A 22,245-nucleotide genomic window follows, 5' to 3' on the forward strand; every position below is an offset into this window, starting at 1 on the left:
CTGTGTGAGTCCCCTGTCAGCCTATATGGACTCCCTGCGCTATGGTGGCCAAGCCAAGGCCAGCGACTGGTAGATCCACTGGGAATGTAATAACAGATTAATGTGGCGTGCCAGGCCCCATGACCAGACGTGTTTGACGCTAATGCTCCACTGTATATTATCCAGCTTGCAGAAATGTTGGATGTGAGCGATGGGATCCAAGGACAGGGATGTTTAGGTACTAATTACCAAACAGCAAGGCACAAGTCTCGCTCCATATTTCCTTACTCCTGTGGAAACACTAGGCAGGCTCCATTTATTTTCTTTGACTGTTGTTTCTGGCAAGGCCGCGTCTCAGTAAACACCACTCGCCCACCATTGTAAATCCGACAGGCGCAGATCTTTCAAGTTAGACTCCTTTGAGGAAAAATGGAGACAGATCGGATGGCGGCGCTCGGGTTTTCCGTCTTAATGAGAGAGTGGAGAAGAGGGATGGCGTTTGATCCCTGGCATGGAAGCCTCTATTTAAGCCTGTCAACGGTCATCACTCTCTCTCCCCCCTTCTTTCTTTCTCTGTTATGGATAGAGAAACAGACCTGCACCACTGGATTTGATCAACTCAGTACTGCACACTTTAACCCTTTTTCAGAACCGGGATCCAGTCTCCCCTCCAGCACCTTCACTATCACCCAGAGAGACTTGCTCAGCCTTCCCCTTCCTGACAACCTGCGAGCGTGGATGTTGATTGATTACCTTAGCTGGAAAAGAAAAGAAAAGGCAGAAGCAGATCTGTGAAAATATTATTTTATTTGTAGAGCTTTGCAATGAGAAAGCCTTTCAGTCATCATGCTCCAGTTTCATATCATGTGTTTGTCCAAACCACACAAGAGCCTTATGGTTCTTCAAGGAAGTCGCGCTATAGTTGCAAGCCCGACAGCAAGCCAAAGACGATAAGCCCCGAGACAAATTTCTCTGTTCTCTGCTAGACAATGAAACTTTTGAACTTTAACTTTTAGGCTGCGGATGTTGATGAAGTCCTCAGAGAGGAGGAAATGTCTTTCTGATGAAGGGCTGGAGGGCAGGGCTCCTGACCATCGCGGACCTGGCCTGGAAGACGCTTTTCATCGCAGCACTAATGGCTCTGGCTAATCAGGCCTGATTGGGGCTGCTAAATAAATACTCTCTCCATTTATAATATCATGCGTAACTTAAGACAAAATCAATACTCGAGACTGAACACTAATAGCTTGAGGCAAAACAAACGTCCCAGCTCTGGCTGCAATACATTTTTCAGAATGAATCCATCAGTGACATTGGCATGGATTTCTCATACTTCCAAATAAAGCCACGTATCTGTGGAGTTTTCATATTTCCGAAGGCTCCGAATTGGTTTGAAAGACATTCACGCATGCAAGCAGTTCAGAAACAAGCCTCGTTCTAAACTTTTAATGCCCTTATTAGGTACATTTGTTCTTTTTGTCGAGCATATATTTGAATAATATATATATTTTTTGCCTTTACATCAAATTTTCAGAAGCATTAGAAAAGAAAAAGAAACTACAGCAACACCCACAGTAATGAACTGAAAATGAAACTGCAGAGTGGAACAGTCATATTCAGCAAACAATTAGCATCAATCATCAATCATAGATGAATCAAGGTGTCTCCCCAGGAGCCAGAGCCCGATAATAAACACTGGAGTCAGACTAGACTTATGTGGGCTCGGGAATAAATAAAGTGAACGACCTCGACATCAGCAGCTAGTAAAATGTTTGGCCGTGCGGTAGAGTAGGTATGAAAGGGAGCTTTGTGTTATGAGGAATAAATACAGACAGACACAATCACATTTGAGCGAAAAGAGTTATGTCAGAAGTCTCACAGCAGCAACGTTGGAACCTGGCTTTGAAATGCGAATCACGTTAAATGTGTTTGATTTATCTTCTGCTCCACTTCTGCTTTGCCGTGTCTCTGCCGAGGTGATTGAGATACCATACACACTGTGCACCGAGTAGCTAAAGTCCATCCACATCTGGAGCTGAAACAAAGACATCGGACTTGTTTATTATGACAGACGAGGATCTCACAAAGGACAGTCGCGTGTTACGTTCATGGGGGATGTTTTCTTTATGATGTGTGTTGCCGGTTTATTTTTCCTTGCGCTCAGGTCAGGCTACTTGGCCAGTCTCCTCGCCACGTCTTTGTAGGCGGTCTCGATCTCAGTGTCAGCAGCACAGGTGTTGGTGAACTCGTCACGCGTGGAGGCGTTGTTCAGGTAGCGCCACACCCCCGACATTTCAGCTGGGATGTCGTAGTTGCGGTATTTCTTAGCAACAACCTAGGAGAGAATGCAAGGCGATAACTAAACTACCCCATTCATTCAGACTCGAGCTGATATCTTCAGCACCTTCCAGGAGGTATGTTTTTTGGATGAGGTGTTCCAGTTTGCCATTTTGAAACAAAACTAATAACATTTATGCTTTTTTTTTAGCTCGTGAATGTAAGAATTAATGCCTTTCAGCAATACTCTGTATATCGTCTGTGCTCTGCATCCAAAAGGTAAGTCAGAACCACTTCCACTGCAAAACCAATGAAGCATTAAGTAAGTCAGCTCTGCAGGAACAGGACATGCCGGTTAGATTCATTAGATACTTTCCTCCAGTGGTGAATGCTTATCTGATATATTAACCCACCGTAGAAAGGACCTGCTCTTGTTAAAAATTGTAGTTTTAGTTTAAAACAAAAAACTTTTAAAGGGAATTTGTGTTCTTACATTTTGTTGTGTCCTCCTGGACTAAAAATGGGATTTAGCAGTATAACCTTTAGCTACTAATAATTTGACATATGGATACTAAATGCCCCAAATAACAAATTCAAGATAGTTTTTTTTTTCCTTAATTAGGAAAAGAGAAAACTATTTTTTTAAGTCTAAAAATCAGATTTTTAAAAATTGTGGCTGTGGAAAATAAAGTTAAGAGCAAACCTAACTTAAACACATCTTGGGGGCAGAGTTGCTTGACATTTTCAGTCTTTTCCTTTTTTCCTTTTTACTTTCTTTTCAGATCCTGCAGGTTTCCAGAATAGATTTACTTATTTTAGTTTAGCTTTTATTAGTTCCAGTGTTAGTTTTAGTCTTTTTTTTAATCATTCATGTATTCCTGTGGCACAAAATTGAATACAAATGCAACATTTGTGGAGGGAGTTGGCTCGCAGTCATGTAGACACCCCGAGTCTCATTTGGACTGCAGGCTCCTCAGGCAGGCTGTTGACAGATTTGACCATATTGTTGACGATTTTTGACTGCATAGTTTTATTTGACTTCAATTCTTTCTTTCTTTTTAAATACACATTGTTTCAGTTAATTTTCATTTATTTATAGTCTCTAGTTTCTGTTATAACTTAAACTATAATGTACGTTGACATTTCGTTTTAGTTAACTGTAATACTGCTTGGGACCTCCCCGGGTGTTACCAGACACCAATTTAAGGCAAACACATCATCATCATCATCATCATCATCATCAAGCACATATTAGGTTTATTACCACAGCCTTTATTACTCAAATGCAGCAAAACACTGAATTCATTATCAAAATGGAGTTCAAAATCCATGTACTAAATCTGGTTTTGATATATCAAAGTGTTTATTTATCACCGGCTTTAATAGAGGAACAGCTTGATATGACAACTTCTGTGAACCTTACTGTAGACTGGAAACTTGTTTAGCCCGTGAAAATGTATGAAACTTTTTAACAAAGTCCAATATTGCAGAAACCGACCTCATAAGGTGGTTTGAACTTGGATAAACTGGTATGTGCTTTAAAGGTTACTTGGAAAAACACACGTCTAACTTTAACAGACAATAGGATCTGGATTGCTCAAGGTACCGATATGAAAATCTCATCTGAGAATAATAAGGGGCCGGTAGAGAATGATTGTTGAAGGGCAACGCAGCTGTAGAATCACCACCACTAATTACTGCCCCTCAATAATTTTCCTCTCATGCCATATTTCTTTACCTTCACTATGTAGAGTTTGGGCAGGAGGTTGCAGTCTGCCAGAGTGAACTCGTTCCCATCCAGGAAGCATCGGTTGGAGCCCTTCTCCTCCTCCATGCTGTTTGCATCGATCTCATCTGGCAATGGGTTGTTAAGGTAGTCATCCAGCTTCTTCAGGGCTTTGGTTAAACCCTTCTCTAGAGCTAAAACGCACAGATACAACACCTTTAAAAGGTGACGGAACACGTGTGGCGCTAACCTCACTAGGTGGCAGCAAAGCAAACGGCGTGAGCTCATGCCTAAAAAGTGGACTCTGCTACCACCTAGTGGAGGATTTTATGAATCACTCCCGCATGATTTCATCTTGTTCCGTTGCACATGTACATGTGTGAATGTAAATGGCATGAAATAAGCAGCCCACCAGCGTTGGCTTCTGGTTTGGTGTTCTTGATGTAGGCTGAGAACTTGGCAAAGATGTCGTTTCCAGCTGTATTGGACTCTCTGTGCTTGGCAGCCAGTCTGGGATACCTGAGTGGATGGGGGGACAGGGGCAGGAGAGGCAGTCAGAGACCCAGTCAGACCAAACCATCTGGATAGCATTAACACCTGGGCTGAAACTCAGCTCACACTCCAAACATGTTACACACTCTCACCAAGCTGGCTACTCGCCCCTTAAGCTTCTCACACTGAGGTCTGTTTATAATGTAAAAAACTTTACAGGCAATAAAATAAAGATTTAGTTAATCTGACATTTTTCTCTGCAAACGCTCACACGCTGACTCTGGTCATTTTTACTGGAATAACAACAACAAGAACCCTCTTAGGCTCTTTTACTAAAATTACCCCAATCAGATTTTGTCAATAAAGCTTTGGATGTAGAGTGTGAAAGATTTTGCATTTAGGAATTAAAAGTGCAAAAACACATACCTGGGACACTTACATTATACTGTATATCAACTCAAAATAGATTTGCAGCAGCTATAAACAGTAATCTCTGTTAACGTCAGCCTTCATCAGATCCAGCACTCTTTTACTGGACTAAAGAGTTTCCTGTTCTTTCAGCAATGCTGCTGAAGTGAAATAAATCCAGCCAAACCAGGATGTGTGTAGTTGGTGGTATAATCTGATACTTTGTTATGAAAAACCCTCTAGTTGAATTACTTTGGAGGACAGAGTGTCTCCTCAAGAAACTCTTCAATCTTGTTGACGTCTGTCTTGACCTCTCCTTCGAAGGTCAGGAAAGGAGGGTGCGTCCCTGGAGCCAGGTTGTGCAGATCTGCCGGCTTCCTGCAGAAGACACACGCGGAGAAAGCAGAATGTCGTGAGAGGCGAAGTTAGCACGTTTTGTTTTCATGTTTGCAAACTTGGCTTTTTGTAACCTCACCTCTTGAGGTCGACGGTCGTGACGTTGAACATGACTCCTTTGAGCCAGAGGATCATGAAGAGGCGCTGAGAGAAGGGACAGTTGCCGATGCTTTCTCCATCGCTGCCCGCCTGGAAGCAGACAAAGGATGAAAAGACTTACATCTTGTTTCTCTAATTCAGCTGTGGGAAGCAAGTACATGACCCTTTGGTAACAATGTAACAACCTTGCTACTAACAGGGATAAGGCACCTGTTATCTTAAGCGATAAGTGTTAACTCACTCTTTACCTGATATAGTTGTTCCAATAAGTAACATATAACATTACATAAGCACACATAAATAGGTCATTGTGACAGATGATAAGATCATGATAAGGACAGAGTCAAACTAAACCTACCGTCTGTGCACGTGTTATTATCTGATGTGAACTGCATACTTGTAGCAATCAGAATTATTGTCTGAAGGCCAAAAAAAATGCCCAACATATTTACTTTCCCAAGTGGACGAGCACGGTGAAGGAAACATCCTGTTTCTTTGTTATTATATTAATACATAACAGCTATCAGATATAACCACTTTGAACACTTAGAAGAAAAATAACCAGTGATAATTTCAATAATTATGTAAGACATGACTGGCTAATTATTACCAGTGCACTTAAGTTTAAGTAACAATACTTAAACTTTTACAGTAGGTTCAATAACGTCAGTATTTACACAGTCAGTGCAGTATACACTTACTGGATCTCCTTTCCTCTCTTCCTGTATATGCATTTATTACAGGCCATTAACACTGTGTCTTCTCTGTGCTGTCGTCTATGTTTTTGTCTCCCTGTACCTTTCTGCACACGTCTCTGTTTTCTGAAGCTACATTTTTGCACTTAGTATTTCTCTCTGGATTGTCTGTTGTGTTGTTCCCAACCGTAACCCACCCACTCGTGCCGCGTGGCTCCAGGCACCTCCTTGAGTCTGGTTAAGTCAGAGGTTTCTTCCTCCCCACTGGGGTTTGCTCACAGGGGATTGCTGTTTCACACCCTAATATTTTTAATGATAGGGTCTTGAGATGGCCACTATTCATGACAAATTAATTGAATGAACTGGATGAATTTAAAGTAGCTGTTATTTTGCAGATGCTGACCAAACGAGTGCCTGTGAGCAGTGTATCAACAGTGCCCAAGGTTGTTGATTTTTGACAGTACGCTTGTGCTTTGATCAAAAAGCTCTGAGAGAAGGTCCTTAAAAGTTAAAAACCTGGCCTGATTTACTCTTGGCCATTCTCACGTTCAAGGTCATGTTCTCAGCCACGTGCGCTATTTATAGTTTGCTCCCTGGAAGTCCCCTTCTGACCACTTAAACTGTGTGCTCTGCAGTTTCACCACAGACCTCAAATCAACTTCTGTCTCAAACTGGCGCAAAACATGTTTGGAGGATGAACTGCGGTGCTTGTCAGCAAGTTGTCTCATGCCTGCTCAGAGTGCACAGACAGCACAGGAAATTTTCTGTCTGCTCCAACACAATTTTCTTCACTACCTGGACGACACACTAGACTGAGATACCTACCGCTTTGCTCACTTCCTGTAAATAAAGATCAAGCTGAATAATCACTGTTTCGACACACTGGAGGAGATTCAATGTGCACTGCTGAGGCACAAGTGCAAGTGGAGCCTGACGAAAACTTCTGCATAGTAATCTAGAAATAGCAGCCATGCAAATTGCAGCAGCACAGATGTGTATGAGAAGATGATACTGAATGAACGAGTTAAAATGGGCATAATGTGCCAGGGTTCCATCATCTACCCGTACAGAGAAATGCAGGAGGTTTATGTGGTCCTAACGCACCACCACAACGTGCATAGTAGAGACACGAATGCAAGAGGACATCCACCGAAAGATCTAAAAAGTAGCAGGGCACATTGTCCTGATATGGGAGAGAATGTGCTGTCGAACATGAGCTAGGCCACATTTAAATCAGGTAACGGGTTTGATTTGATTCACCTGTTCACTGCTTTTCTCTTTAAACGTTGTATTTTTATTTATTTATTTTCTGATGAAGACAAAGCTACACAGAATCACTTCCTTCCTATCATATGCTTGTGTACATGCACTGATATTATGTGTCGGCATGCACGGATACTCAGAGGAGCACAAACGGTGACATCTGATCCAGTGAACCTTCTGAATTATACATGGTGATTCTGATAAGCAGGTTCATTGGCCCCTGGGGCACAGAGAGCAGCGTTCGACCTGCAGACCTGCAGACGCACACAAGCCCACAACACATAACAAATATGTGAGTGCAATGACGTCCCGGTCATTACATGACAAGTGTGACCATTGACCACATTAAAGTTATTAGAACGGCAGATGAACTTCATTGCATGCTATTTCACTATTTATGTCACTAAAAGCTTTGAATGGCCAGTATAACAAATAATTGGACACACAATCAATCCCTTCAAAAAAGAAGTTACTGCAACGACGTTAAAAAATATTTTGACATTCACCACAGACGTCCATCATCAGTAAACAGCTCCTAGCAAAGACCAGAAATAAAAGGGCCGTCAGGCTCAAAGTAGCTGAGCCAACTGTATGGACGCCAGCCATTGATGCTCTCAGTGCTGTCTGTGTATTGTTATGGCCAGGCTCAGTCGCATGGTGGTAACACAATACACTGGCCTCAAATAATCGCCAATCAACATCTAGAACACAGAGCACAAAAGCTGCCACACACAGCTAGACCACTAGGCCCGAGGAACGTGAGAGCATGGAGCTGCTGAGTGATCAGATGATGACTGTTGGGGGCTCTCACGTCATACGATCCATCACATGCTGTGTTATGCTATAACTATAACTGGGTTTTGGCGTCCTTAGTTTGCCTAAGCCTGCTTTTTAACAAAGAATTCATAAATGGGGTTCTGACATATTAACTGAAAACATTGATACTACAGTCATTCACAGAATAATACTGTAATTTCTAAAAGGCATACGAAGATTAAAACTGCTAAGATTGATCCCTCTAGTGCACGTAAGACTCCTATAACCCCCGATAGTCACCGTTTATAGGCTAATTCCTGTATGTGGGGTGGAGCATGATAGTTCTCCAGCCATCAGATCCATGTAGATCGTAGCACGATGAATAAATTATTATATTAGGATTGTAGTCACTCTTTATATATATATTAATACAATTTGTGTTTCATTAAGATTTATTGAAAGAAAATGACAGTTTAGAAACTAAATCAAAGATAAAGGCCTAAAAGTTAATTAGTTGACCTCCGAAGTGCCTGCAGAAAGTCAGACGTCTCACCAGCTAATTAGAACTGTGCATCCAGGCAGCACGTTAGCTTTTCCACCTGCCTCAGGTGTATCCATCTGCCTGTGTGATTCCTCAGCGGACCTGAAGTAAAGCTTTTTATAGAGAACAAAACACCACTGCTGTGTCCACTGATGGTACCACCTTCAAACTGTTGTCATTTTTTTCCCACTTTATTATTACCTGTTTCAAAGTTTCCATCCTACATGCCATCTTATATAAAACATCTTTTTTAAAGGTCCTTGAACAAGCAAGCCTCACCACTTGAAATTCTTCCAGAGATCTATTTGGGTAGTTGTCTGCGTTAACGTTCATTTTCATTTGTTACTGGAACATAGAAACTTCAGGTATAGCATTATAAGTCAAGTCTTTAAAAGGTACTTTAAAAGTTTGCCCCCAAAAAACAAAGATCATAAAAGTTGTTCATCCCCTGGAAGTCATGTTTCTACCAACATCTTTGCTGCTGCTGAATACTGCAGATTTCAACTCAGGAATGCAATGTCTGTTTTACATCTGAGACATTAGACAGATTCTCAAGACTGATTGCATAGCACAGTCCTCCCTGAAAAAGTGTGGACTGAAGTAACAGTACCACTGCATGGCCTGATGTGAGCTTCTCACCATCAACAAGCAGCTTCGGTATCACTGTCACAACCATCCTGGGTCGGGGTGCTTGCTGGTGCTGCTGTAACTCTACCTCCGCTATTGGGTTACGCAACTGCTCCATAACACGCAGCGATGCTCATTTGAGAAATTCAGGCAATACTTGGTCCCTCAAAATTTATCAAAACCTCAATGCAGCCATAGTTTTGTGTCTAGCTTACCTTTACAAAAAGTTCAATATCAGGGTCTCTGTCTTCATCAGACATGATTCCTTTTTCTTTTACTTTTTAAAAAAAAAAATTTATCCTTGGAGCTCTACATCTTCTGGAAAGACAAAAAAAAGGAGGAGAAACTCTTATCTTCTCTGAGGTTATCCTCTCTCACACCTAAGGAAGTTCTGTTCCCTTCACCTTCACCACTGTTTGCAGCTGTAAAGGCAGTTTTCTGCTCCGTTTGTGTCTCCTGGGTGAGGCTGAAAGTCGGTCCAGGTGATAGTCACAGCCCTGTGCTCTGATTTAGACACAGATGGAGGGCAGCATTAGATGTCACTGACACAAAGTGGAAAACAGGTGTCAGTCTATAGCAGAGGGGGTGGAGCCCCGTGTCTCTCTTCCCACCACTGCAACCAAACCTGACATCAAAATCGCATCACAGGCAGCACTTACTCCCTTATCTCTCTGCCCCACAGCTGACACATTCTTATTTTTCAATATTTTCCACTATTACATGTTTTATTGTATTATTTTTTGCCAAACTGATGAAACACTTCCTGAACACCCAAACCATCAATAATATATTCTCCCCATCTGACAACATTGCCAAAAATGGGACACTATTTGCGTCACTTTGAGTTTCTGAGGCTGTCAGTCCATCACTTACCGAGTAGTTGTGCAGCAGCATTTATATTTAATTCATGTTCACATGTGTTTGACTCTGGCAGGTTATATTTGATCACCAGCAGCAGACTAGAGAAGATTCCTCTCTAAATTATTGATGCACGGCTGCGGTTTTAAGGCAAAAATTTGCATTTGTTTGCAGAAAGAGGCCACAAAAATAATTTTTAAAAAAGCAGGTACATTTGACACATGGAAACTGAGTAGTGTGTGTGTGTGTGTGGGGCTTATGAGAGATAGATCCGAGAAAGAAAGTTTGATGAAAACAGCAAAGAGGAGACAGATGGCTCGGCTGGAGAGAAACGTTTTAACTGTTTCTATTTATAGAGCAGCTCCCTCTCCTGGCTGGTGTACCAACTTGCAGCACAAACCAATTAAAAGGGAGCTGCAGAGGAAGAAGGTGCTCATTATCAGAGTTCAGGATGGAAAATCTTGAACAGTGTCTGAATGTGTTATTTTAGGTCTTAGTTAGTTTATTTGCAAAGTTACTGAGTGAACAGCACCAAAATGAGGGAGGACTATCCATAATAACGAGCTGAGGATACCAAAAATATGTCACAACTGGATTTATATTCATTTAAAAAAAAATAATAATAAATAAATAATAATAATAATAATAAAGTCTAGATGAGAAGATTTCTTCAAATTTCCACCACCAAGACTCTTATCACCTGTAGCTTGTAATTCTTTCAACAAATGGACTTAAACATGGACAAAGGAGGTTAGTGCTGAATCACACTAACGGTTTCCCCTTTTTTCCAGCCTCACATTCAGTGTGCAGTCACAGAAACTGTACAGTTTTTAATCTAACTCGAGTAAAAGTATCGACCAGAATGTCTTCTTTTCTTGTCATGGATTTCTAAATCAGTAATTTAAATCAATAATAATGGGACCATTAGTGGTTTCTAAGATATGGCCTTGGCGTTTCGATCCCTTTGAAACAAAGGGAAGTTCAAATCAGTGACTCGCTGGGCTAATCATTCACCATAAACATCAAACGGTTACAGAGAATTGTCTCTTTCCGGAACTGAGGTGACGGGGAGTATGTGAACAGCGTATACGCACGAGCCAGAACTGCTAAAGAGTCTTGGACAGTTGCAGTTATGTGAAAAGGTCTTATCGCACAAAAACAGTGACAGAGCCAGTAAAAGTGCACGTTAGCGATACTGTTGATAGCCTAGGGCAGCCCACTTTATCTGACTGTGGAGGTTTCATTTTAAATTTTCCCCTCAGAGACGTGACCTCATAACTCACCTTCCTACTTTTATGATGGAGCTCGTGTTAAGTTTATGGCCATTGTTGATGATTAAACTGTTGGGAAACGCACCCACGGAAAGACACATAAAGGATAGAGGGTGGGGTGTTTTTCTTGAAGGGGCTGAGGATGTTATCACGTCTGTCGTCTCCTACGGTCTTCGGGGGTGAACTATCCTGCATATTTATCATAATTGTGATATAATGTAGTTTTGTACACCGATTGTGTTAAGTGTGTAGACTGCGATGAGCTTTCAGATCCTGCCAATGTCGTTCCAGCTCACCGAGGAAGGAGGAGCAGCTCAGACAAAAACTGTGCACTCTGAACTAGATGCAATTTTTTTTTTGTAGGGTTCTTGAAATGTGTTTTTTTTTTAAAAGACAAAACATTATTATTCTTGAAAAGCTGTCTGGTGTTTTCTATTCTCCTTGTCATAATCACCTTTTTGGTTTTATGGTGGAGTAAACAGGGAAACAGGAAACGTGTGGGCGAGGAAGATTATGATATGTAACACAGCTGGAATCAAACTCATTCACCGTCTCACCCAACAATGCTTCACGCTACAGGGAGACAAGGCAATTTAAAATAAAATAAAAAAACAAAACAGCCTGTTGCCATTACCCATTTCATGACTTTCACTGACTTGATGCCAGCAGCCTAATCAGCAAAGTGACCCCTGCATTAACTGATAGTACACTCACCAGAGCAGGTATCACCAAAAAGCAACAAAACACACAGACGGATTTGCTCAAGCGTAGAGTTCACCCCTGGTTCCTGTGACCTTAACGCGAACAAGTTAATTATTACAGCAGAGTGATTAAAGTCACACACAAAGATTTGGATACAAAGAAATCTCTGCTTATGCACTACTCTTTTAAACATGCATTGTTCTTCTAAATATACACAGCTTAGTAACACTTATATTTAAATATAACTATTTAGACTTAACTAGTAACCACATGGAAGTCTAATGAGGTGAATTATCATTTCTATAATATAATATAATATAATATAATATAATATAATATAATATAATATAATATGCACAGGAGCAAATGATGAGAGTCTCTTCAAAAGGATGCGCTACTTGGCCTCAGTGAAATTCCACGCGCCTGAAGGCTCATGCTGAACCCTGAGGCTGTGGATTGTTGATGCCTGGATTAACCCTGCAGAGCTCGTTTTATATAGTATAGCATATGTCTCACCTTAATGTACAGGGCGATGTTAGGCTGGTTGGGATCAGCTGGCGCAGAGCTGCTTTCATCCAAAGAGACACTTTCCCGAGTTTTAAGGGTGTAGTCGACAGACTCCTGCGGCTCGGGGTCAGTTTTAGGGCGGCTGTAGGCCATCATCATCCCATCCTCGGCGTTATCCTCTTCCTGGATCTTCCTCTGAAACGGCGGGTCGTCGCAAGGATCTCCGGGTGAGGCGGATGAATCTGAGGAGGAGGATGAGCGCCTGGATCCGTTGTGCGCCTCGCCGCTCACCTCCTGCACCTGTGCCTCCACTTCCACCGCAGGCTGGGGCTCCACTTTTTCCTTTCTCGCTTTAGCGTCCTCGTCGTCGCTGGATGAAGAAGAGGAGTCGCTGTGTTTGCCCCCTTCCCTGATCTCCATGTAATCCGGGGAGCTGCGGTCTTCCTCCTGAGACGGCCTGTGGACCAGCACCTCGCTGTACAGCTGCTCCCTCGCCTCACCCGAGTTCTCATATTTGGGCTCGGCGCGATCGCGTCCTGCGGGCACATCTTCGTGATCTAGTGTTTCGTAGATGTTGTCCATGTCTGGCAGCAGACCTTGAAGTTGAAAGTGGAGGAGTAGTGCTGGAGTGGTCAGTGTTTTCACACCGTGTGCCTGCCTCTGACTGAGCGCACTGAGCAAATTCCAGTGATAACTTATAAAAGACCTTTGATCCTGCAAGTTAACGAGTGGATAGCGTAAAAGCGGAGCACTTTGCCCCTTCACAGATATTCCGGTTTTAAATGTGATGGCTTGCAAGGACAGAGAGCAGCACATAAACACCGAAAACCTTTCAGAACTTTAAATCAGAACACGATGACTTAATCTTCTGGGACCTTTGCAAGGTTGACAAGCTGTAGAGCCCTTGTGCATTTTCTAGACTTGCTTAAAATCTGTGTAAATGCACCTTGCCAGGTTTCCTCCACCAGTAAGATAGAAAAGAGGGGGATAGTGGGTACTGTAATGATTATAAGATGACAGAGGTGCAAGCTTTGTTTGTGGCCAGTAACTTAGAAACACACATCCACTGGATGGGTGCAAAAAAGAGGGCTTAAAATTTCAGACATTCAAATGTATTTTAATGAGTTTTCCAGTTTTTCTGTATTTATTTCTTGCAGTTTCAGCTCAAACGGTGATGCCGACACGTGTCTTTCATTTACTGCACCAGCATTTCTTTGTCATGTGGAATGACTGAGACATACTGTCGTCTTTTTATTACATTCAGGGATTAAATGTGTAATTAAACCTCTTTATACTGACAGAAAGGGGAGTTCCACCGGTCACCCACTTAGGATTAAAGTGTGCTGTATGTGCCCCTTGATATAAAATGAGTTTGACATCTATTAGATGTTATCTTCACCCATTGGAAAATACAGGAAGGAAGTTTTGTTAAGGCAAAGAGTCTGTGTTACTTGCTGAGGTGAATCTGTGTTATTGATGAACAATAAAACCCAACTTTAAAAGGTTAAAAGATGGCAACAGTGCTAACCACCGTGCTGCTCTTATTTATTTTTTGTTCCTTAAATGCATCACACTTTACAGTATTTAGCTGCATTTCTGAAGAATGACAGATTACTACAAAATTTACATTTTTGTGGACTAAGAGAAAAAATGTAAAGATCTGGGCCTCGAACACAAGGGTTAAAAAAATAATAATAATCATCAACAAACACAGTTATTTTCACATTAGTCCCTTTATTTCCAGAAGACTCATTATTTGCTTCAATATGGCAAAGATAGTTAATTTGTAAATGATATTAAATATCCACGATTTTAATCCAAGGTAGTAACAAACTGAGATCAGCTTCATCTAATATTCTTTCTTTTCTTAAAAACTTCAAATAAATCGTTTTTGGAATATAGCATGGATACATTTCACTTCTCTGTCAACAAGTTAGGGGAAAATTATCAGACAACACTTTTCCGTCATAAAACAATACAATTCTCAGAAAATTAACAATTTCATATAAATGCTCTCAATTTATGAATTTAAATTTTGTAAAAAGTATATATCACAGTGATGTCTGTCATTTTCGGGCACGGGTAAAGTCAGTGCGTCGAAAAGCAAAAAGGAGAAAATTTAAATTGAACCAATTCTTTCTTAAAAGACGCTGGAAAAAAAATGATAGTTTTTAATCTGCAGATTATAATTCTAGTCTTCTACCTCTCTCTCCGATTATGCTACTTAAAAAGCTTTTAAGCAAGAGGCACCTATCTTTTTTCGTCATTTCAAACAGCAACTACAAACTAGAAGTGCAAATTATACATGACCTAGAAGCTTCCAGCTACTGCCCCTTCATTCAGTTTCATTTCAATCCTGTAGTGCAAATTACGGGAACAGCTCTCGCAAGTCATGCTCGAAATAGTCTTCTCAACCAAACAGAACCCTTAAAACTCCTAACACAAATACTGACCAATAGCAATTGCACTTCACATTTCACCAACAAATGACCATGGTAATGACAGCAGACATATGAATGGAAGGGCACTGCACAATCATCTTACACTGGAAGAAAAAAAAAGCCCTCCTGACACACACACAAAAAAAGGACAGACGCACAAACAACTGCACACGTTCGAGAGATGTTCTCGGTTAAGTTCAAAGGCAAATGGTAACTGACTACTGAAGTGATTAGCTCATGGAACGACCTACACGTATGAGCAGTAGCTTGGCACGAAGAGTGAGACTTTAGTGGTTCCGGTTAACATTCAGAAGTAACACTGACCACAGTCAAGTGCTTAAAACGAACAGTTTGGAATACTTTAGATTAATCACAGCATTTGTAGTTCAAAGTAACATCTTATTCAGTGCTCAGACCACAAGAAGAACAGGTGGTGGCGAAAAAAAAAATCTCACCAGATCCCTTTTTCACTTTATGACATACAAATCTGTTTTGCATAGATTTGAAAATGTCAAAGCAAACGGACTGAAGACGACTCTCACTGTCAGGATGAGAAAGGTGTCAGTAGGCTTTCCAAAAAGTTACTCGTTTGACCTTCTGTGCTCATGGCACAGCTTCCCAACAAGCTAATGAGTGTAACATTATAAATTCCATCAAGGTAAGATTGTCTGAAGGTACGCACCATTACAAGATTTTTACACCCCACCTTGGAAAAGAACAGCTTTAGTGGGATTTGAGCATACTGATACCTCGATATCATCCGTGTCACAGGCTTGGCCACCAAAAGCTCACCCTTTTACAATCACAGGCTCAAACTTCACGTATACTTTTGTATCTTTACTCATAAAGTGACAATGAAAATGTTAGACGCTATTAGGTAGAATTCACAATCAAAGCAAAGCCACTAAGAAACCCATTATTCTGAATAAACCCAAACCAGAAGCACGCCCGGGACGTTTCCCTTACACCAGACGTACCCCTACGCACGAGTGGGAGGGTACATTTCCTTGATCTTCAGTGAATAACAAGAGCAGCACAACGGCATTTAGTGATGTAAGGGAGGCATTCAGGGGATGCTTCTGGATGTGGGAGTACCTTGGGAGGAGGAATACCTCCTCTTCTTTTACGTCTGCCTCTCTTTCCGCTCTCAAGCTACAGGTGCAAATCCTCTTGCAGTAAAGGCTGCGACATCTCCCAGCTCCTGTGCTTTCTCGAGGGCCGCTGTTTGAGTGTCACTAGTATGACGTAGACCACTAGGAAGCCCAGCACCAAAACCACACCGAGGAACGAGCCCACGATGGGGGCGCAGGAGTACCCGGTGCCCGGAGGGGAAACGGGAGGGTGAGGCGGGACTGGCGTGGTCACAGTGGGCTCTATGGACAGGAGGTCCTGAACATTCGAGAGGGAGCCGTTGTTCGGCATAGGGCGGATGGACAGGATGTGGCACATGAGAGGGTAAAGGTCAACGGAGCGCATGGAGGATTTGACGTAATTCTCACGAAAGGCCGGCCCACGAGCCACGAACACAGGCTGCATGCTACGTAAGCTGTTGTTATAGCCATGGTTTCCCACTGGAGATGAAAAAAAAGACAAAACATTTGCATAAGAAGGTGGAAATCTTTGATGTAAATTATTATTCTGTTGCTAATAGACCTTTTATACATCTATATCTGGTTTTCACATCCCATAAATCACAGACCGCTCGTTTTGTTTCCAGATTTATGGGACCTGGCGCCGCAGCTCTACCTGATGATTTACTGCCAAAGCGACTTGCCTCAGCAGACGGGATAAGGCTAAATCAATCACAGCACAGCCCAAACAAAAACTGAAAATGAAATCACAAAACACAAAGACCTTACATGAAAGCTTAGACAGGCTAACAGCCGCTCCTCAAATTTATCAGTGCTATTACATCCAGAAGATCTGACGTGATTCTCTCAGCGCGCTGTGAGTAAAAATCAATACACTCTATCAGCGCTGCTGCGACGGCAGCTTCAGAGGGTTTAACGGCCATTCGAGCAGGTCCAGGGTCTGCCATAAATCTTACCTTAAAGATACCCTGCGGAGATTTCCGATCCCCAACGTTGCCTGCTCGACATTTCTTTCCTCTATATTTTTGTTTTGTAAACATGCACAACTACACACACGTGCGCGCGCATGCAAGAACATTAGCAATTCTACCAGTGCTGTAATCCCATTCCACTGATCGATGTCGCAAGGAATGAGCACAGAAGTGCAGCAATCAGCCGGCGGAGGCAGGGAAGAAGAATGCTGCTAGCAACTAAATATGGATGTATAAAATGTCTCCCACTGCAGCATCTAATAAAGGCAAATGCCAAATAAATAGAGACAGACATATAATGGAATACCAAGAAACGCAGAGCACATTTTCTTTCAATTGATGTAAACAAAGAAGAATGACTGGGTTTGTGGAGCTGCAGTGTTATTTGTATTGCATTACTCCGCAGCGCTCTGTGATGCACTGAGAAACAGAAGGGGCCACTGCTGCACGGGAAGAGACATGTTTTAGTCATGAATGCATATCGCTCCCTCTCAAAAACTTTGTTATAGCAGGAAAGCATCATAATACACACATGTGTATCTAAGCAGTCTCACATCGCTTTGTCCCTGAAGACTGAAAGTCTGCTAGTTTTCTTTCCAGCTGCAGGCTCCACCTGGTCATTTCACTCATTAACAAGCCTTCAGGCAGCGAGGAGGAATTAAGCAGTGACATTAGCTGGTGAAAAGACACTCTGCCTCCATGACACATGGGTCTGAACGCTCTAATCTGAGGAGGTGATGCTCAGTAGGTTTTGTATTAGGAAAAAATGATTGCACTTAGAGTTAATGCAATAAAAGCCTCCAAACCCATCCATACACACACACACACACACACACACACACTTTTTAACTCAAACACACTCTTGCTGGTCCTAAGGGAAAGCATATCCAGCTTTCTTTGTTAATTACAGCTGTTCTAAACCAAGCGCTGGTTCAGTGACTGAAATAAACCTTCTGTGAAGCTATTATTAGAGCAGAAAAAGGCTGCTGCCAAAACAAACTGACAAAACCTGTTTAATGTGCACAGTAACGACTCAGCAGAGCTTTGTGATGTGCAAAAACGTACGCATGAAGGGTCCGGTCCTGTTCTGCATGATGGTCCAGCCTTCTTTGGCCTCTATGAGGATGGGCATGATCCTTGTGTTGTGCTGATAATGGTAGTGCTGGGGAATCTCCTCCTTCTTGTACACCACCATGTTCGGGTTTGCATCCACCAGCAGATTATACACCTCGTTGAGTTTCCCTGAAGGACACATAACGAGCGGTAGCAGAAAATCTTTATAGAGGCTGCAAATTCTGATTTATGAACGGCGGCTCATGAGGAACAAAAGTTCAATACTTTAGAGATTAACTGAAAAGCAGCAACTGTATATAAAAGACGGACATAGCCTACAGTTACAGACAGGATGAATATAAGATGACTATAGTTTCTAGGTCAGAAAAATTGAGCAAGTGCAGAAATGCCTTAAGCCTCCATTCTATATGAAGGCCACCAGATGGCGATCACTTCCGGTCCTGTAGAAGTCTATAGGGAAAAATGGCCCAGTCACTGGTTTTGGATCAAATTTAATAAAAATTAAGTTTGTGATGTAAACCTTGGTCATCATGGAGGATTGTCTGTGGTATGAACTGTTAACTAAACTGATAATGTTTAGGTCAGTCCTGCACATCCACTTTCCCTTTTTTGGCCAGATAAAGTTCATTTACAGCTGCAGCTTCATATTTAATATACAAGCATGATGGTGGTGAAGAGGAAAGTGAATGAATTTCCAAAAACATTACTGTTTATACCTTCGTTGGGCAGGATTCCCACCACTGGACTCTTATCCACCCAGGTGTACAGGTCTCTGCTCACATACTCGTCCAGTTCTATGATCTTCTCAGGAGAAAGCTGAGCCATCCCATGGTCACTGGTCACTATGAGGTTCACTCTGTCATACAACCCTGCCTCCTTTAGCTTGTTTATAAGGAAGCCGAGCTTCTCATCAATCCACGCGATGACTACGTCCATTAAGGAACTCTGAGGTCCAAGGTTGTGCCCGCTCTCGTCAGGCTCCTCCCAGTACAGAACTCCAAAGTCCACCGCCTCAGCTTCTGGTGCAGAGAACCACTCAATAATCCGTTCCACTCTGGTTTCAAAGGAGACTGAGGCGTTGTAGGGGAGGTACTGAGTAGGGTACATGTTGTGGATTTTGACATCAGACCCGGGCCACATCGCTGCCCCGCTCCGTCCTCCAGCTTTCTGGATGGTCACCCAGAGGGGCACAGCCTCCTCCCACCACCGTGAATCATAAACACTGTCCGTCTCCATGGAGAAGGACCGGTTCAGAACAGGGTCGTACATCTCATTAGCCACAATGCCATGCGTCTCAGCATACAGCCCCGTCACTAAGCTGTAATGATTAGTGAAGGTTTTGGTGATGTAAGCATTCTCCACAAACTCCACTTTCACCCCTGTGTCCATGATGCTGCGGAAGTTAGGCGTTGGAACACGGTCAATGTAGTCCCAACGGAAGCCGTCAAAGGACACGAGCAGCAGCTTGGGCCGCTCCGTTACAAGGTAGTCCCTACTTCCACGGTGGCTTGGGCGATCGAGGGATGCCAGAGGCAGAAGCAGGGCCCAGAGGCAGAGCAGAGGACTGCGGCCTCTTCGCAACAAGTAGCAGAGCATAGTGTGCAGTCTGACGAAACAGCCTACGAAAAAACAACACATTAATGACTACAGCCTGCATTTAACCCCTCTAAGTCTATAACCTGTTATTAATCTATGATTATCTATGGTTTTTACTGAAATCGTAGATAAATTATTTAATCCATACAAAGTTAGAAAATCGTATGATAATGCAGACCCAACTTCCAACATTATCTGATCAGCTGCACTTACTGTTTTATTCATCTAGTGCACTTCCTCATCAATATAAAAGTACCGTCTGCTAATCTAGTTTTGGAGGAACTACCTGTGGTTTCAACTAAAGCCTGACAGATTAGATTGGATACTAACCAATCACAGACACGTCCATATTCCATTATACGTTTTCTGATACAAGCCTACACAGACATTTGTTTTTTTTACAAGAAGCTGTGAGCTAGTTTGTGAAAATGTTCAAAAACATTGAGGGCATCATTTTACCTTCCTTAATGACTGTATGCATTTTATTTTTTCCTCTCAACTTGTCTATTGGAGACAGTACAGGTGACCACTAAAAACAGTTTAAATGTCCAGTGTTCGCACACAGAGGTGCTGCAGCGTCGCTTTTTGTTAACAATTAAGATTTTGCGTTGCTGAAGCTGAAAGAAGGCAAAGATGTAATTTCATATGCAAATGAAACATTAACAAGGGAAAGTTCAAATTGTTCCAGTAATGAAAGGTCACTGCTGTGATGTGAAAATTGTTTGCCTATGCATATTTCTTCTCTAAACAGCATCAAAAGCATTAGCTAATGGAGGCTAGACCACCTGATTTATTAACTAATTTCAGCTTTCTAAGCAATAAGCCGCTATTTGCCAACCACGTAGCTGATCTGCTTTATTAGTTTCCAGTTCTGGTTGAATTGAGTCTCATTGTTTGTTTACAGTACAGCAGAGCTCCAGAGAGCTCGTCAGAAGAGTGCTGACTGTCAACAGCCAGTGGCAGCAAGTATTTAATTAGAATATTGTTGTAACGTGACGTAAATCAGCTTTTTATTGGATGATAAATTCAGCTTCACTGTTCCATTTACCTTTTGGTGACAACACAAAGACTGAGAGGTGGATGGGGAAGGTGAGAAGGAGAAAGAGTTGGATGAAGACAGCAGAGAGCAAAATAAAACAGGTTAGAGTGGACATGAAGGCAAGTCAAGAAAAGTTACAAAGCTGAGGTAACTTCTGCTTTGTCCACAATTTCACATTCTAAATAGAACATGTTAATTGATATAAATATCAGCATTTAACAGGATTCATGTCAGTGAACATGGGTTGAACGGTGACATTAATATTAACTGCAACGCACTCTATGCATGACATTATGATAATTACCCTAACCCTTAAGGGGCTGAGCCCCGTAAAGTTTATGAATGCAAAGGCAACATTTACTGATTACCCAGATTTATATATTAAAATATTAATAGAGTAAAGTGAGGAAATCAATCATGCAAAAGAAACACACATTTGCACATGTGAGGGCTGTTCCACATAACAGATCTCTGGGTTTTGAACTTTTGGCCGAATCAAACAAACAGCTGAAAATGCCTCCTTGGAACTTGCATCACTAATAATAATAAAACTAATGGCTTAATTAAACAAATTATAAAAAATATATGTATACATTACACTAAGCTGGTTATGAAAACAATGCAGAAATTAATTGAGAAAATTGATTTAAATAATAACGTAAATGATAAAATAATAATAAAAACGACATTTAGATATTTCAGTTCATGACAGCAAAGATGTCATTGGAAATGTGGCGAGCAGAGGATATCACAACGGCGACACAGAGAGACACTCACATCCAGACGAATTAAAGTGAACCTTCCGACAGTCCGCTACATTATAACAGATCCCGTGTTTTAGCCTTTGTGCTGCATTGCTAACAGCTAAAAAACGCGCAGTTCTGATTGCAACAATAACCACGCACAGCAACGAGTGCAATTTACACGAGTGCAGCGGATGGAGCGACAACGAGGCAGACTACATGCACAAACTGAGAAACACGCCAAACCCCGCTGCTGTCAACGGGCTTACCTTGTTATCAGATCCTGCACTGGCTCGATCCCTGCGCTGCGCGACGAGATAAACAGCCCGACTAGCTGAGTTATGCCAGGAGGAAGTCCCGCCTATCAGCCTGCTGTGTGTTTTTGCCCCTCTGCTGCTTTTATGTGTTTAGAGGCTATAAACCAAAAGCGGATCATATGCAGACAAAAGGCAGTCTGACCGGTGTTTCCTGCAGACGCATGATTCGCCTCAAATTTCCCAGTGTGCACACAAACTGTGTGTCCCAATGACGTAATGCCGGACCGGTAAGAGTGATGGTTGGGAGGGTGATCCAGCTTTATAAATAGACATCTGGGTGTCAGAGGGGTTAAGTTTGTCTCGTTTTAAGAGCAAAAAAGAGAACGTTTAAATGTGTCACATAAATAATAAAACGCTGCGTTGGAAATAGTTATAT

At 42.0% G+C, this 22,245-nt stretch overlaps 2 protein-coding genes across 6 annotated transcripts; both read right to left on the reverse strand.

Annotated features, from left to right (window-relative positions):
- Nucleotides 1-769: 769 nt before the first annotated feature.
- On the reverse strand, nucleotides 770-14,208 carry clic5b (chloride intracellular channel 5b). Of its 2 annotated transcripts, none has more exons than XM_005917747.3 (6): nucleotides 12,607-14,208; nucleotides 5,358-5,467; nucleotides 5,135-5,260; nucleotides 4,395-4,501; nucleotides 3,995-4,176; nucleotides 770-2,314 (listed from the first exon to the last, which is right to left on the reverse strand). In XM_005917747.3, the coding sequence occupies exons 1-6, from the start codon at nucleotides 13,411-13,413 to the stop codon at nucleotides 2,150-2,152; spliced, it is 1,497 nt and encodes a 498-aa protein (XP_005917809.3). In that variant the 5' UTR covers nucleotides 13,414-14,208; the 3' UTR covers nucleotides 770-2,149. The 2 variants fall into 2 exon arrangements, with proteins under 2 accessions (XP_005917809.3, XP_005917810.1); XM_005917748.3 differs by lacking the exon at nucleotides 12,607-14,208 and adding an exon at nucleotides 9,475-10,047.
- A 106-nt stretch (nucleotides 14,209-14,314) lies between these two features.
- Nucleotides 14,315-22,036, reverse strand: enpp5 (ectonucleotide pyrophosphatase/phosphodiesterase 5). 4 transcript variants are annotated; one of them, XM_005917745.2, is made up of 5 exons: nucleotides 21,822-22,036; nucleotides 20,819-20,839; nucleotides 18,891-19,793; nucleotides 18,166-18,342; nucleotides 14,315-16,609 (listed from the first exon to the last, which is right to left on the reverse strand). In XM_005917745.2, exons 3-5 carry the CDS (start codon nucleotides 19,768-19,770, stop codon nucleotides 16,191-16,193), a joined length of 1,476 nt encoding a protein of 491 aa, XP_005917807.1. In that variant the 5' UTR covers nucleotides 19,771-19,793; nucleotides 20,819-20,839; nucleotides 21,822-22,036; the 3' UTR covers nucleotides 14,315-16,190. The 4 variants fall into 4 exon arrangements, with proteins under 4 accessions (XP_005917807.1, XP_005917808.1, XP_005917806.1 ...); XM_005917746.2 differs by lacking the exon at nucleotides 21,822-22,036 and adding an exon at nucleotides 21,587-21,741; XM_005917744.2 differs by lacking the exon at nucleotides 20,819-20,839.
- Nucleotides 22,037-22,245: the final 209 nt, after the last annotated feature.

This window comes from Haplochromis burtoni, unplaced genomic scaffold (assembly GCF_018398535.1).
Source record: "Haplochromis burtoni strain Fernald_Lab_line unplaced genomic scaffold, NCSU_Asbu1 Contig_28, whole genome shotgun sequence".
Lineage (NCBI taxonomy): Eukaryota > Metazoa > Chordata > Actinopteri > Cichliformes > Cichlidae > Haplochromis > Haplochromis burtoni.

What these genes read in the sequence shown, in the direction of transcription:
- clic5b (XM_005917747.3), bottom strand. Translation starts at nt 13,413, where the DNA reads ATGTGCTGCTCTCTGTCCTTGCAAGCCATCACATTTAAAACCGGAATA. An exon ending in ACGACCGTCGACCTCAAGAG is followed by an intron (nt 5,261 to 5,357) that starts GTGAGGTTACAA and finishes TGTCTTCTGCAG; the next exon opens with GAAGCCGGCAGATCTGCACA. An exon ending in GAGACACTCTGTCCTCCAAA is followed by an intron (nt 4,502 to 5,134) that starts GTAATTCAACTA and finishes CCATCCACTCAG; the next exon opens with GTATCCCAGACTGGCTGCCA.
- enpp5 (XM_005917744.2), bottom strand. Translation starts at nt 19,770, where the DNA reads ATGCTCTGCTACTTGTTGCGAAGAGGCCGCAGTCCTCTGCTCTGCCTC. An exon ending in GGGAATCCTGCCCAACGAAG is followed by an intron (nt 18,343 to 18,890) that starts GTATAAACAGTA and finishes TGTGTCCTTCAG; the next exon opens with GGAAACTCAACGAGGTGTAT. An exon ending in CAGGACCGGACCCTTCATGC is followed by an intron (nt 16,610 to 18,165) that starts GTACGTTTTTGC and finishes TTTCATCTCCAG; the next exon opens with TGGGAAACCATGGCTATAAC.